Source organism: Cystoisospora suis (genome assembly GCF_002600585.1).
Source record: "Cystoisospora suis strain Wien I chromosome Unknown contig_7023, whole genome shotgun sequence".
NCBI lineage: Eukaryota > Apicomplexa > Conoidasida > Eucoccidiorida > Sarcocystidae > Cystoisospora > Cystoisospora suis.
The window spans coordinates 672-13,952 of NW_027159810.1; the positions used below are offsets into that span (position 1 = coordinate 672).

At 53.6% G+C, this 13,281-nt stretch overlaps 2 protein-coding genes across 2 annotated transcripts; one reads left to right on the top strand and one right to left on the bottom strand.

Moving 5' to 3' along the window:
• Nucleotides 1-166: 166 nt before the first annotated feature.
• Nucleotides 167-2,248, top strand: CSUI_010260 (general transcription factor iih polypeptide 5 gtf2h5). Its single transcript, XM_068070365.1, has 3 exons — nt 167-720; nt 1,345-1,459; nt 2,124-2,248. Exons 1-3 carry the CDS (start codon nt 446-448, stop codon nt 2,235-2,237), a joined length of 504 nt encoding a protein of 167 aa, XP_067917658.1. The 5' UTR covers nt 167-445; the 3' UTR covers nt 2,238-2,248.
• A 502-nt stretch (nt 2,249-2,750) lies between these two features.
• On the bottom strand, nt 2,751-13,280 carry CSUI_010261 (glutaminyl-trna synthetase). The gene is made up of 12 exons (XM_068070366.1): nt 12,340-13,280; nt 10,856-11,435; nt 10,223-10,323; nt 9,470-9,617; nt 8,938-9,065; nt 8,070-8,274; nt 7,517-7,699; nt 6,622-6,760; nt 5,523-5,651; nt 4,492-4,628; nt 3,805-3,916; nt 2,751-3,283 (listed from the first exon to the last, which is right to left on the bottom strand). The coding sequence occupies exons 2-12, from the start codon at nt 11,344-11,346 to the stop codon at nt 2,954-2,956; spliced, it is 2,103 nt and encodes a 700-aa protein (XP_067917659.1). The 5' UTR covers nt 11,347-11,435; nt 12,340-13,280; the 3' UTR covers nt 2,751-2,953.
• Nucleotide 13,281: the final 1 nt, after the last annotated feature.

Here is a 13,281-nt window from a genome sequence, read left to right on the forward strand (position 1 = left end):
ATAGTCATCACGCACTCATTACAAACCTAGTGTTAGCTTGTGACATGTGGTCACACAGGCACCTCAATCTCCGCCGTCGTTGCAATTGCCGACCGCGCCCTCGGGTTTCAAAAACGGTCTGGAGGTGGGCACCTGGCCCGAACTTCCAACCAGTGGCGAAAGTCCCCTTCGCCCGGGCAGGGGGCTCCGCTGAGTCAGACCATGCTGATGACCCGTGCGGCACTTCGAGAGCTGGAGCGTGCTGAGCATTGCTCTGCATTCCCCAGTAGTCCGGCCGTGACCGCCCGTCGCTAGTACACTCGGGCCATCTTCCTTCCCCTTGGGGGCTGCTGCCAAGAATGGTATGAGACTACCTAAGCGATCCCGGGCTTCCCAGTCATGCTAATCTCCGAGGACCAAAGCTGACCATTGGCCCACGATCGCTCTAGCGGCTGTCCGCTTTGGCATGCGTCCAAGTCGCATGCACAAGGAACCTGCTACTGTACAGAAAGTGGGTGTCGTTTTCGGGAGATTGCGGACTGGAAACGCATTGCTGGCTTCCGCTTTGTCCGCTTCTGATGGCATTGCGCCTTGCTTGCGTGGTGGCGAGACTTCTTTCGCGAGGCTGGCATTCATTTCCAGCGGTCCTGACGGCGTACTAGTATCTGACGGGTCTCACGACTCGCCCTTGCATCATCACGGCACTATGGTCGCGGCGTTGAAAGGTGTTCTAGTAAAATGGTAAAGCCGAGGCACTCTTTAGTGTGCAGAAGTGGTCCTTCTTACCAGGTGACGTCGTGGTGGACCAAGTGCGTCTGTGCGGACCCTGTCTCCCCTTCATGCGGAAGCCTGAGCATACCAGGGAGCCCGGCTGTAAAATAAGGAGAGCTCTCTGGTAGCTGTTTGGCCACACGTCATGTGGAAGTCGTGTCTTTTCTCTCATTCTACGCCAAGTACATGGCGAGACGTGTATAGGCTTTCAGATCCCCTCCGGCCGCGTATCTACCAAGTTCTCAGCTCAGCAATGACATAGAACCACGGGTTGCTTGGTCGCATCGGACGGAGAACCGAATGGACGAGGACACCGGCGTCGGTTCCGTGGTTATGAAAGGCGACCGTATGTGCGTCCGCACATCTTGCGGGGTTTCGCGGTCGCTGACGCTTCACGCTACTCCCGCCGAAGAGCTGCCACGTCTTTCTGCCGTGTCACTCGATCTGTCTGGCATCAATCGGCGTCGTGAGGGAATTTTCTTCAACTTTCTAGTGAAAACAAAAAGGAAGAAAACTCACACAGGGATGACTTCCTGGGTTGCAGAGTCCTGTAGGATCTCCGATCTCATACATGATTTCCTGTGCTGTATGCAGCGACCCCCCAACTATGGAGATAATTCTACTACTCAATGAGACACGAGATTTCATCATTGAGCAACTCAACGAAGAATACGTCCTTTGCAGAGAAAGTGTTTTTGAATTCCTCGAGGTGCGTCTATTTGCCGGTCAATTCTTCCCCAAAGGCGGTTAGTTAAGTACGGGTAAACCGCGGCAGGGGAAGCGCGTTGGTTCTGAGCGGCTCTCTTGTTTTCGACTTCAGCAGGGTGGTGTTTTCTTGGAGGGCATGTTTGTCAAAATGTCAGTTGGCACGAGTGCTCACCACCGGAGACTAGCCGGGGTGGCAACATTCCCCCCAGTTGTCAGGCTCCATTGTGTGTTCCACGCTCTGTTGTTAGGGAGGAGTCTTGTGAGCTCACAAGATTCCCGTTTTGGCTTCTTAACTCCGAGTCGTCCTCACAGTGTATCATGAGCCGCAGAGGTACAGAACTGATCCATTTGCCTCGAAGAAAGTCTGGTGCCGTTGAGTCTTCGATTTAGTCACGCAAGTACGCCCAGAATTCTTCGGTCTGTAGAAGGCCAGGAACACTACGGGTCTGAGCTGCCAAGACTAGGAGTTTCGTGTCAACTACCACAGTCACAGCACCGCTTCGGTGTTTTCGCGGGACCGGCCAAAGCAAGTGTAGTGAGTGGAGAGGCGAGCGTTACATTGTGGAAGGTCACGCATTTCTTCATTCGTCCCTCAGGCAGCACACTGGTATCACCGCTGCCCAGGAGTACCCGAGATTACGTGTTGCATTGGGCGGTGTATGCAGGAGGAAGTTACGAAGCGTTTAGAGCTGGCGGAACGCCAGACCGCGGAGTTTCAGCGAGAGGTCAGGCAATCCCGACAACAGCAACAGCAAGTTCTACCCGATCACGAAGAATGACTTTCTACATCAGACCGTGTGCGCTGGCGGGCAGTGTTACCGTCACCTTTTTTTTCCGTGTAGCGAAAAGCCACATGTGGTGCTGTAAAGAGAATGTGACGTTTCCCTGCTGTCCGAAAACGACGCTTTGACTGTTCAAGAGAGATTGCAACAGTAACTGTCACAGTAGAGAACGCGGTGTTTCCGTGCGCCTCTTGGCAGTTGGCGAACAGCGCACTCGCGCACTGATATTTCTTGGAAGTGGCGATTTTTGATCAGGTGAGGCTAACAGTAGATCATCCGGACTACCGTCTGCCAAAGCTTCTTTGTTTGAAACACGCCGTCTATGGACGAGTGGCGAACAGCTGCTGCGCCCCAGCGACCCCCGCGCGGGCTCATCCAGCCGGGGCACCTGTTCGAAACTAACATAAAGCCCGCAGAGGCACAACAAAACACGCGGCCGCCCCGCAGGGAGCCCTCCGTTTCCTTGAAGGTGAACGACATCTGGGTCGAGTGCATCACCGTGCCCTGGTTTGCCCTCCATGCACCTGAGTTGAACAGTCGCACTAATACATTCCCCCCGTGCCGGACGCCGCCTGCAGAGGGGTCTCCAACGCAGTGTGCTTTTGACAGTCACGGCTGTCAGACACGGAAATACAACACTCAGCGGCGAGAACAGTCCAGAAGAGATCTGACGTGATGATTCCACCCAAGCATGTAAACGCGCCTAGCCGTGTTCAAGCACCAACGGCTTGTTGCTCTTTAGCCTTCTTCCGAGCCTCCTTTTCTTCCTTTTTCCGCTGTCGCTCAAGAGCGGCCTTCTCCCTTGCGAGCTTATCTTGCTGTTTTGCCTTGTCCTTTTCTGCATCATCACTAGCTGTGAAACTCTCCTGTAACGAAACAGTCAAGTTGAAAACGGGAACGTCTTGTTTCTCGTTGGACTCCGCCGCTTCTGGCAGAGTGGAGCCGTCGCGGGTAAAGAAGCCCAAGCGCTCAAACTGGATGGACGCCTGGGCAGGGAAAAGCTTCGCATCCACAGCTGTCTTCTCCACGAAACCCTCGAAAACCTGAAACAACAGAACCGACACATTCGAAAACTGAAGGGCTCCACCGGGACGAAAAGAGTACACGTGAATATTTGCACTGTAAAACTTAGCAGTCAACTTACGGTAGAAACGGAAGTCGCTTCATCGGTCTCAAGAACACCTACCCAGACCGAGTACCAAGCCGAATGTATCAGAAGACGAGAGAATAGAAGTAAGACTGCCAGAAACCGACAACCTCACACCTTAAACCCATAGCTGCGAAGGAAACTTAAAGCCCGCGTGCAACTGTCAAGCGCCCGAGCATCGCCCAGCAGTATACTCGCGGAGCCACACCCGGTGCTGTCGTAGAGAAACTGCCCGGATGTCCTACGAGTGTTCCGCTAGAGAAAGGCAACCTGCATCCGAACGAGCCCCAACAGCTGACCGAGAGTTCCTTTACCACTGGACGGCTCTCATTTGCTAGAAGCGTCACTACTGCACACCCGGCAACTAACAAGCGTCGCCCGGGGCCTCACAAGATCCGGAGGCGGCCAGACACTGACCTTTAACGAGTCCTTGTTGATATTGTCCCGCCAAGTGGCATCAGGACGGTTCTCGTCTTCCTCCTCCGGGAATTCCTTTGTGAAAAGGCGTCCATAAATCCGCAGCTCGGCTCTGTAGGACACGAAGGCGCACAAGGCAATGGAAAGTCCTCGAGAATACAAAATGACTTTCTCTGGGCCCGGCAAGCAATACCAGTCCTAGCACACGACCCGATCTCGTGTCACCGTCGTTCCCCTGTGCCAGTCTACGCACCCCCAATAATCCCACTACCCGGGCGGCTGGGTGGAACTGTTCGCTCACGAACAGTCCAGGCTGGATCACAGATCTACAGAGAGGCCAGTTTCGTTGCCACACCCTGGGCTACTGCTGTAGTCAAAAAGTGCACCCTAATCCTCCAGAACGAGAGAAAACGCATTACAAAAAACCACGAACCCTAAGACGCGTCACGTGGACACACACGCGCACCTGCTTCTCTCCTGTTGGTGAGTGTCCCGAGACGTCCCCGGGAGCGATAGTAGGTGAACCATGCAATCACTGGCGCACTGCACACACTCAACCTAGCATACCTGCGGCCTAACCCGGGTTCCTCCGTCTACGAACTCGCCCTTGCTGAGAAAAGCAGGTTACATCTCCTGGCAGAAGGCATGAACGGACGCGCCACCCACAACCCCTGCGAAAAAACTTACCGAACAGCATCTTTCTCAGAGAGCCAGTGAATAGTACCCTTAACCTTTCTGCCATCCGGAGCAACAGAACACTGTTTCGTTTCCGGATCGTACGTGCAGCGAATCTCCGATACACGTCCGCTCGAGTCCTTGACAACCTAGAAAGCAACAAGCATAAGAAAGAAAGACGCCGCGGTCGTACCCACCACAAACACGCCCGCACCCAACCCTTGGTTTGTCTCATGACCCACGTAAGAGAACTGTACTCCCAGCAAAACCAAGGGACCGGCGGAACCGGACGCGTTTCTACGCCTATTTGGCGTTGTACAGACTCAGTCTGCAGAAACTCTTTTCTGATGTTAAACAACTCGGGCACAAACGACAAGCTGTGTGTGAACTTCGTGGTATACCCTGTCTAAAGGCCTTTCAGTACATCTGTGTTCTCTACCGCCGGCGACACCGTTCGGCTGCGAAAGAGACAAACCATGTCCCGCGTAGCCTTCGATAAATAGCAAGCAGCACTTCTGCTCTTGAAAGATGACTGCCAGTCGCCGCGCGCGCGCGCTATCCTCTCCACTCATGGCCACCCGACACAAAGAATCTGTGTAGACACCGGCTACAGTAACTGAGTGAGGACGCCAGAGTGCCATCTTGACTGGTACACCAGAGAGACCGAAGATAACGGAACGGGGATTTTCTAACTTGCTGTTGAACAATCCCTGCCAGCGACCGTGCCGCCGCCTCCCACGCCTGGCACATTCACTTGATGGTTTTCTACGCGCGCGAAGTGGCGCACGGCATGACCATCGGAACGCAGCAAAGCGCGACGCCTCGAACAGCAACGTCCTCAATGGTCCCGCCAACAAAAAAGACAGAATACAATGAAGAGCTCCCTCCAGTTGTGAGAACGGCATTAACGAGGCATCTACGCCCTACGAGACGGGATCCAGACTTTCTTCGGCGAGACGACAAATGGGACCAGAACCTGGGGTCAGTCACGAGTGGACGAGTCCACACGCAAAACACGCACGTCAGCTAAACCTTAAGCTTACATCTGTACACTTGATCCAATAGGCGTGCTTCAGGCGAACTTCGGCTCCCGGCGACAAGCGGTAGTAGCCCGGCGGCGGATTTTCCATGAAGTCATCCCGGTCGATATACAAACGATCCGTGAAATGAAGCTGTCCACACAACGAATGCCGAGAGCCAAGCCAAGACACTCCTGCCTCCCTTCAACAAGCGCGCCACTGCCCGCACCTTGCAGCGTAGCGCTTTCATACGACAGAGGGGCACTCTACAAGCTTTCCACAGATTCCTAGTTGAATGTCAGTTTCTCCGCTGCTAGCAAAATTGCGTCCCGAATCGGCAACTGTCGAATCGTATCAGGGTCAGATCAAGAGCGTTGACAGGAGAGCGCAAAATTTAACATCTGTTTTCTGCCCAAGACGCGGCCCACTACTCCGACACAGCGGTCTCGGAGAGATGAAGAGATACCACTCACCATGATGAAGATAACTACTCTGACAAAACGGAAGTCAAAACAACACTGAAACGAAGTTGTGTGCAACCGTTCCCTGATGTGACCCGTGCAGCCCTTGAATAAAACAAAGCAATAGGCCACATAGAGGAACCGGGCGTCTTGCGGGAATTATCGGGATCTGAAGTGTCCACTGCAGAACTGTGATGAGAGGTATCCCGGGGCTCCTGCAACTTGCGCTGTCAGGCTCTCTCTTGTTGGCGTAGCGCACGCACTGCTGGTGTGATAACGACCTTGTGTGGCAAGAGCGACACGGCTCCATTGCATGGCGTTGGGAACTTGTCCGCGACCACAACGAGACTATCTCAACGCGTTCTGAGCCCACTTGCTTCTAACGTGGACATTTGAGGCAAGCTTCATGTAACACTCCCACACAGGAAGCACGCAGAAAAAAGTCTACACGAGCGACAGAGAATAAGCTGACACGAATCAATCACCGCGAAGCAGCCACCACGGAGGAAAGTGATGCACAACATGCCTGGTCAGGCCTCACTGCGATTGGACACGGCTTGTACATAACGAGGCTGGGAAACGAGGACTGATGACGTCTTTATTGTACTTGCGGTGCAAAGAGATTTTGATACGTCTGTTGTTGTGTAGTCCGACAATCCTACCTGTCTAGTGCCGAATGACTCGTCCTCTGGGTGATTCGCCGCGGTGATAGACTCCTCTTTTTCACTCATGTTCGTGATGGAAACCAGAATGGGATCTTGGACTGCGAAGCGCCTGTGTGCCACCGAGTGAAGGGCATCCCTGAGCGCAAAAGAACGTCACAACGTTCGAGAACCAGACTCTCCAGTCATAGCAGTAAAGTATCCAGTAAGCCATCGTTTTCCCAGTTCAGCTTGACTCCCCGTGCCTACCAGTGAAATACCAGGATTGTTCTAAACATCCGCTCTCTGAAGTGCGACGGAAAGGTCGGCTAGGACCGGCCGTACCCCGTTATGAACCAAAAGCGAAACCACATTGATAAGCCTGCGCCTTAATCTTCCCATCCAGTCGACCGCTGACGCTTCCTCGCTACTGCAGACTCCACTCAATACTGCGGGCATCGGCTCCGGGCGAGTAATATCCACGGGCGCACATGACCATCCAAGGCTACTCGAGATTTGAAGAATAGTAGTGAGGGGTAACTGCACGCGTCACCAGGACAGGACGGCACGCTGTGAAAATCGCAGGCCTTCTGTCCGGTGAACGGTGCCAGGGCACCCACGAGGGAAAGGTACGTACGTGGCTTTACCTCTGGCAAAAGACAGGTCAGAAGCAGCTGAGACTGCGTGCGTTATTCCCCTTCCAAAGTGGCGGACGGAGGAAGTAACGTTCCTGTAGTCTGTCGGACTTGTTTTGGCGAGTATAGGGGTGAGTGTGTATCGGTGTGCCTGTGCCGTGTGCGTACTCTCGGTTGTTCGAGTGCCTCGCCTGGTTCCCGCTCTTTCTCTGTGTAGCAGCGGTACATCCCCATGAACGACAGCTTCCAGTCTCCTGGAAGGCCTCGCCGAGCCCCCGTACCTGATGCATTTCTCCAACACCTCAACTTTGATAGTGCTCTCGCGTCTTGCGACGCCAACTTTCTCGCAGAAATCCCTCAAGGCGCTTGCAGGAACGCCTCGCCTTCTCAACCCCGACAACGTGGGCAGACGGGGGTCATCCCAGCCGTGTACCCAGTTCTCAGTAACCAAAGCGAGGAGCTTCCTGGACGCCAAGCAGAAGACAGAGTGAAACGGATGAAAGACAGACGTCGCGAACGCACGTCCACGACGAACTATATAGCCGGATACTCCTGAAAAGACCAGACGTACCACTCGAACATAACCACCGATTCCAAGCACACGGACAAACGCCCAGAAGGTCTTGCGCATGACGCGAAAGAAACTGACAGAGTCATACACCAAAACGCAATTGGTCTCTGAGACTGAACCTTAGCGTTCTTTCTAGCCTTCTTATCCCCTGCATCCGGCGAACGGAAATGCCTGAACAAGCGACAATACCGCGAGAAGTCTAGCCGACGCAGGTGCGCCGTGCAATCACATGGATCGGCACAACTACGAGCTGCTGCACTTACCGCTTGCTCATGACCGTGTAGGTGACATTGAGACGCGCGAATTCAATTTGCCTCGTGCGGGTAATCTCCAACTTCTCTTGAAACCAGTCGTACAGAGGCCGGTGCAACTCAAACTCGAGAGTGCAGATCGAGTGGGAGATGTGCTCGATCGAATCACTCTGGCCATGCGCATAATCGTACATGGGGTAAATCACCCACTGGTTTCCTGACGGATAAGCAACACAGCGACAGTCTGCTGTCCAGTCCAATCAGGAGAGTGGACTGACCGGTCTCTGTCGGCCGCGTCCCTGCATATTTTACAGACTGGGCTTACTTCGGTAACCGCATCAGAGTTACTTTCAGAGCACTCATGCGCAGGTTTGACTTCGTTCCCCGTCAAGAAAACTTTTGTATTTGTTATACACTTCTCTCTTACACGTATACAGGCCACCAAGCTGTCGGTACGCAAACGACATATACCAGAACGTCGCAGCAGGGCACCACCGTCGAAACCTGAAGATACTTAAAGCTGCCCCGTGACGAAAGGTGTATCGCATCGCAATTCAAGGCCTCAAACGAATCACAATGAGAGGATCCACGTCGCCTGGCACGATGCTTGTTGACGACCACAGATATCGACTCAGGGGGGGCGGACCCACAGGTCGCTACTTGACTGTTACCGAGTTGCATTGCGTCTCGCAATCGCACCTAATTTCCTTCGTACAGAATTTTAGAACCCTAAGTAGAGGGCGTTCGAAGCAACGGGTGAATCGCTTTTCCGGTTAGCTGCCCCTGCACAGGAATTGTTTTCTCCAGGGGCACATCAAACTGCCAGGAAGACAGTTTCAGACTGCAGCTGATGATTTCGACGTGACACGTAGAGTCTCACCGGTCCGAGGATGATCCTTCTTGAGTATTCGGTACATTACTGGGTCACGCATGTTCATGTTGCTGTGCGCCATGTCAATTTTCGCACGGAGAACGCGGCTGCCTTCTTCGAACTCTCCCGCGCGCATTCTGCGGAAGGCACGCGGACAGTTTGAGTCTGGCATACGACCCGCTATCCCGACTGGTTCAATGCGGAGCGTGAAAAGACGGAAAGACCAAGGAACCGCGTACGTAAAGAGAAGGACAGTAAACTGACCAGATTCACATGTATACTCCGTGATCGGAGAGCCACGGGGCGAGCGGCGCGCCAGTCGTTTCTTTCCGTGCGCGGAGTCTCGATAATCAACGCTCTCATTCGAGGCCTGCCACTTTGAGAACCCTGACTGCCTCTCTCTGGAGGGTAAGCGTGGGAAGGCTTCACACCGACGCAGAGAGGGCAACAAATGCTTGCACGCAGGACATCTCACTTGACTCCAAAATATTCCCGACAGATGGCAAACACCTTCCGCCATATCCGGAGTTCAGAATCTCACCTCCTGAACAAGTCCAGGTTTTCCTCCACTGATCTCTCGCGGTAGGGACTGTTCTCTCCCGGTTGCGTGATGCTTCCACGTTTGCGCCGAATCTCTTCCAGCGAATCGTCGTCCACAAAGGCAAGGCCCTTCTTTATCAACAGTTCGGCTGAGCTCGCAGGAAGACAGTCACACGCTTTATCAGTTTTAGGAGTCGCCAACGGAGCAGCCGCCACCGGAAAAGAAAGTTCATCGGCTTTCAACGTGACGCCACGCTTCGGATCAGATTACTCGAGAAGAGAGTGGCACTTTCTAAGGTGTACGAGCTACCAAGAATGTGTAACAATCAGCGCTGTAATGATATTCGAAATACGTTGCTCTACCAGTAACAGGTATTTGGTAGGACCGAAGAGACCAATGGAGCACACCTCTGAAACCGGACAAAAAGACGTGGTGTACACAAGGTTGAAAATACCCGAGGAGAAAGAAACCCAGCCTCTCGGCGTCTCCAACTGGAAAGGGGAAAGAAATTGTCTGCGGGATCTACTCTCCGTGGTGTTAGGGCAGTTCTTCAGTCAAGAGAAAGCTAGCCACAGGGGGCACGCGCAGAAGCGGAAACTGCGGAGGCCGCGAAGCTTCTCTCCGGAGAAATCCAGGTGTGTGGGCATCACCGGTGCTGGCAAGATCGTGCGGTCGCTTACGAAGGGCAGCTCTGAGGTACGGTATCGCATAGGTATTACTGCGTGGCTTGAAGGTAACGTGGGGAAGACTCACCCCAGTCGTACAGTTGCTGGAAGTAATCACTCGCATAGTAAAGGTGTTTGCCCCAGTCACCACCTAGCCACTTTACATCTCTCTGGATGGACTCGATGTACCTGCGCAAGGGTCAACAACCGTAACGCCGCAGTCACTAGTTATGCACCAAATACAGCACACATTCGCTTCACCCGGTTAGATTCGCGTTTGTACACGCAAACAGCATACCAAGTACATTCTCTGAAAGAGTACAATAACAACGAATGCGCGGCACTCGTAAGTGGCCTTGAGCAAGTCAGCCGAAAAGTCGGTCTACCACGAAAGGAGTCTAGTTTTATGTTGTATAATCAGACTGAATCGCTTATAGCAGGTCCCGTCCAACTAAGCTGCCGTTAGTGCCACACATAGGTGAGAACAGCCCGAGAGAAAGAGCCTGACAAATACCGGAAACTCGTCTTGGGGGTGGGGGGGAGAGCCGGACCTCGCAGAGCCTCTTCAACAGTGCTGCTGAGTATGATGGACAACCCTACTAGGGAGAGGATCGGGAATAGCAGACGGGGGCCAAGCAGACCAAGGCTTACATCGAAATACGGATGGGCCTACGACCATAAGATAGAGAAAACTACCGCACTATCGCGGCTGCTGTCTCACCTCGTTTCCTCTTTCATCGGGTTGGTATCATCAAATCGCAGGTGACATCTACCATTGTAGGCCTTGGCAAGCCCAAAATTCACGCAAACACTTTTAGCGTGACCTAGGTGAAGGAATCCGTTGGGCTCGGGAGGAAAACGGGTAACAATTGTCTTGTGTTTGCCTGTCCGCAGATCATCCTCTACAATTTGCTTGAGGAAATTGACGGAAGACGAAGCGTCGGGACCATCAGCACAAGTGCTTGTGGCCCCTGTGTCCCCTGAGCTTTTCTTGTTCTTTCCGTCCATAGTGGATGCCTTGCCGCTGTTCTTGCTTGCAGGGGAAGAACCGCTGAGGTTACTGCTCGTGATCGAAGAATGGGAAGCTCGTCCAGCAGCAGAACTCATATGTGTCATCCACGTGGACAGCCACGAACGTGAGCCATCGCTTAGGAGAGACACGAGTGCAGTGTGTGTCCCCGGGTATCTCGTCAGAATACTGTACAGACTCATATCTGCAAGGGACGGACGCGACGGGTTGAAGAGAAAGCTTGACGAGGCCGGCACCGACGAGAGAACGCCAGAGAAGAAAGATGCAAAGGCTGGGAAAAATCGACACGAAGGGAAAAAGACAAGAGGCCGAATGTACAATGGAAGCAAAAAAAGAAGAGAACACTTCCTCCCGGGGAACATGGTGTTTGCGAGGCAGTGTCCGCCGGGAGGCAAAAGTGGAGCTCCGTCGTCTGCTTCTTTGGGCAGGGCGTACAGAACGCTACACTAAGGCGCCCACGGGGTGTCCGTCCCGATAACAGGACGAGACCCATGCATACACAAGTCGTAGATTCTGCACACCGCATGACCCCCTCCTGGTTCACCGAACTGAAGGATGCCGCGTACATGCGCCCAACTGTCACGGGTACTGCCTTACCTAAAGGTCCCGCGGTCTTTCTACTCAACTCTCAGCAGTACAAGGGAGCAAAGCACCTCAAATCTGGGCATTTCTCCTGGCCGAGGCGTGTGTATCTCTCCCCAACTGCAGAAGCGACCGGTGATCAGTCAACGTCTTAAACGAAGTCTGCCGCCTGCTTAAGGGAGGTACAGCGATGCCATATCTGCACAGTCTAGAAAGCTAATGTGGCCTCTTTAAGTCAACGACGGGAGAACCTGAGTAGTCTGCGCCCGCCTGACCATCACCGCGATTTCGGACTCGCGGCAACACGTGGTTCTCGGCGACTCAGCTTGTACCAGAGGTCCTCGCGCATACCACATACCCTTCCGCATTTATTTATCCATGCAACGTGCGTCTCAGTTATGTTCTGATCCGCTCTCCGGCTGCAAAGCCGTCCATGAGAAAATATGCACGAGGTCACCCACTATACAAACACTCGCATGCTTACCCGTCGCATCATATTGAGGATATTGCCGTATGCCACCGGCCACGACGATTAGTATAGGTGCCCCGACAAGATCCCTCAGCATGTAATGCCCACCCAGCGTCACGCTTACCTGCCGTCGTTGCATCCGAGCCCACGGCCCCCCCGGCCTTCGTGACTGCTCCACCACCTACGCCACAATCCGCCGCCCACTGTTCACAGGCATCGACGCAACCCTCGACTGTATAGACTCCGTTGGGTATTTGACCTCGCAGAAGAAAAGAACAACTGCAGTTGGACGAAACGGCCAAACGGGCAACAAAACGCGCGGCAGAAAAGTCAGATAGCGGTTCACCCCTGGCGAGGGGGCTTCGCCCTCCGATCCCACGCTCCTCTCCACTCCCAGTTGGAAAGGAGCCGACGTTGATAGAGAGCGTTCTGGCGATACACGGACGGTCACGGGGAGTAACGACGAGTTAGAGTCTAGGAAAGAGAGGAGAAAATCCGTACACGCAGCTGACGGGGCAAGAGAAGCGCACCGAGCGACATGCAGAACAGAACCCGAAGAGAGTGCCATGATAGTAGAGGACCGCAAGACGTGATTGACAGATGAAAGCGTGCATGAAGCAGAATTCACATACTGCTTCTCCGCCACCCGACAAAGGGATGCTTCTATAGGCGAGGTGGCGTAGTTTTCTGCAAGATGGTAGTCCTACTACGCGGACGCGGAGACGGGAGTTGAGAAGTTTGAGGAGCTGGTAATGAGCACAGAACGACACAGCGAAGTATTAAAAAAAAAAAAAAAATCTACAGCAAGGTCCACGGCGTTTGGACTGTATTGAAACCCAGCTACTGTCCAGACGCGCGTACAAGAGCCGAGATCAGTGTGGGTAGAAGAGGCTTTGCTGGTTGTACTTTCGCTGTCGCGAGATCGGGCGGGGTGACTGAGAAAGAGCTGTGTGTCCTCGTGTTACACAACTCATTTCCTTCGTACGAGCGCTCGTTCCATAGCCAGAATAAGAAGAGTCCGGGAAGCGAGAATGCCAACAGAGAGTCTAAGTAATTGTAAGGGTCC

What these genes read in the sequence shown, in the direction of transcription:
- CSUI_010261 (XM_068070366.1), bottom strand. Translation starts at nt 11,346, where the DNA reads ATGAGTCTGTACAGTATTCTGACGAGATACCCGGGGACACACACTGCA. An exon ending in CCGATGAAAGAGGAAACGAG is followed by an intron (nt 10,324 to 10,855) that starts GTGAGACAGCAG and finishes ACCCTTGCGCAG; the next exon opens with GTACATCGAGTCCATCCAGA. An exon ending in CCAGCAACTGTACGACTGGG is followed by an intron (nt 9,618 to 10,222) that starts GTGAGTCTTCCC and finishes CTGCGAGCTCAG; the next exon opens with CCGAACTGTTGATAAAGAAG.
- CSUI_010260 (XM_068070365.1), top strand. Translation starts at nt 446, where the DNA reads ATGCGTCCAAGTCGCATGCACAAGGAACCTGCTACTGTACAGAAAGTG. An exon ending in AAAGGTGTTCTAGTAAAATG is followed by an intron (nt 721 to 1,344) that starts GTAAAGCCGAGG and finishes TGCTGTATGCAG; the next exon opens with CGACCCCCCAACTATGGAGA. An exon ending in GTGTTTTTGAATTCCTCGAG is followed by an intron (nt 1,460 to 2,123) that starts GTGCGTCTATTT and finishes CGGTGTATGCAG; the next exon opens with GAGGAAGTTACGAAGCGTTT.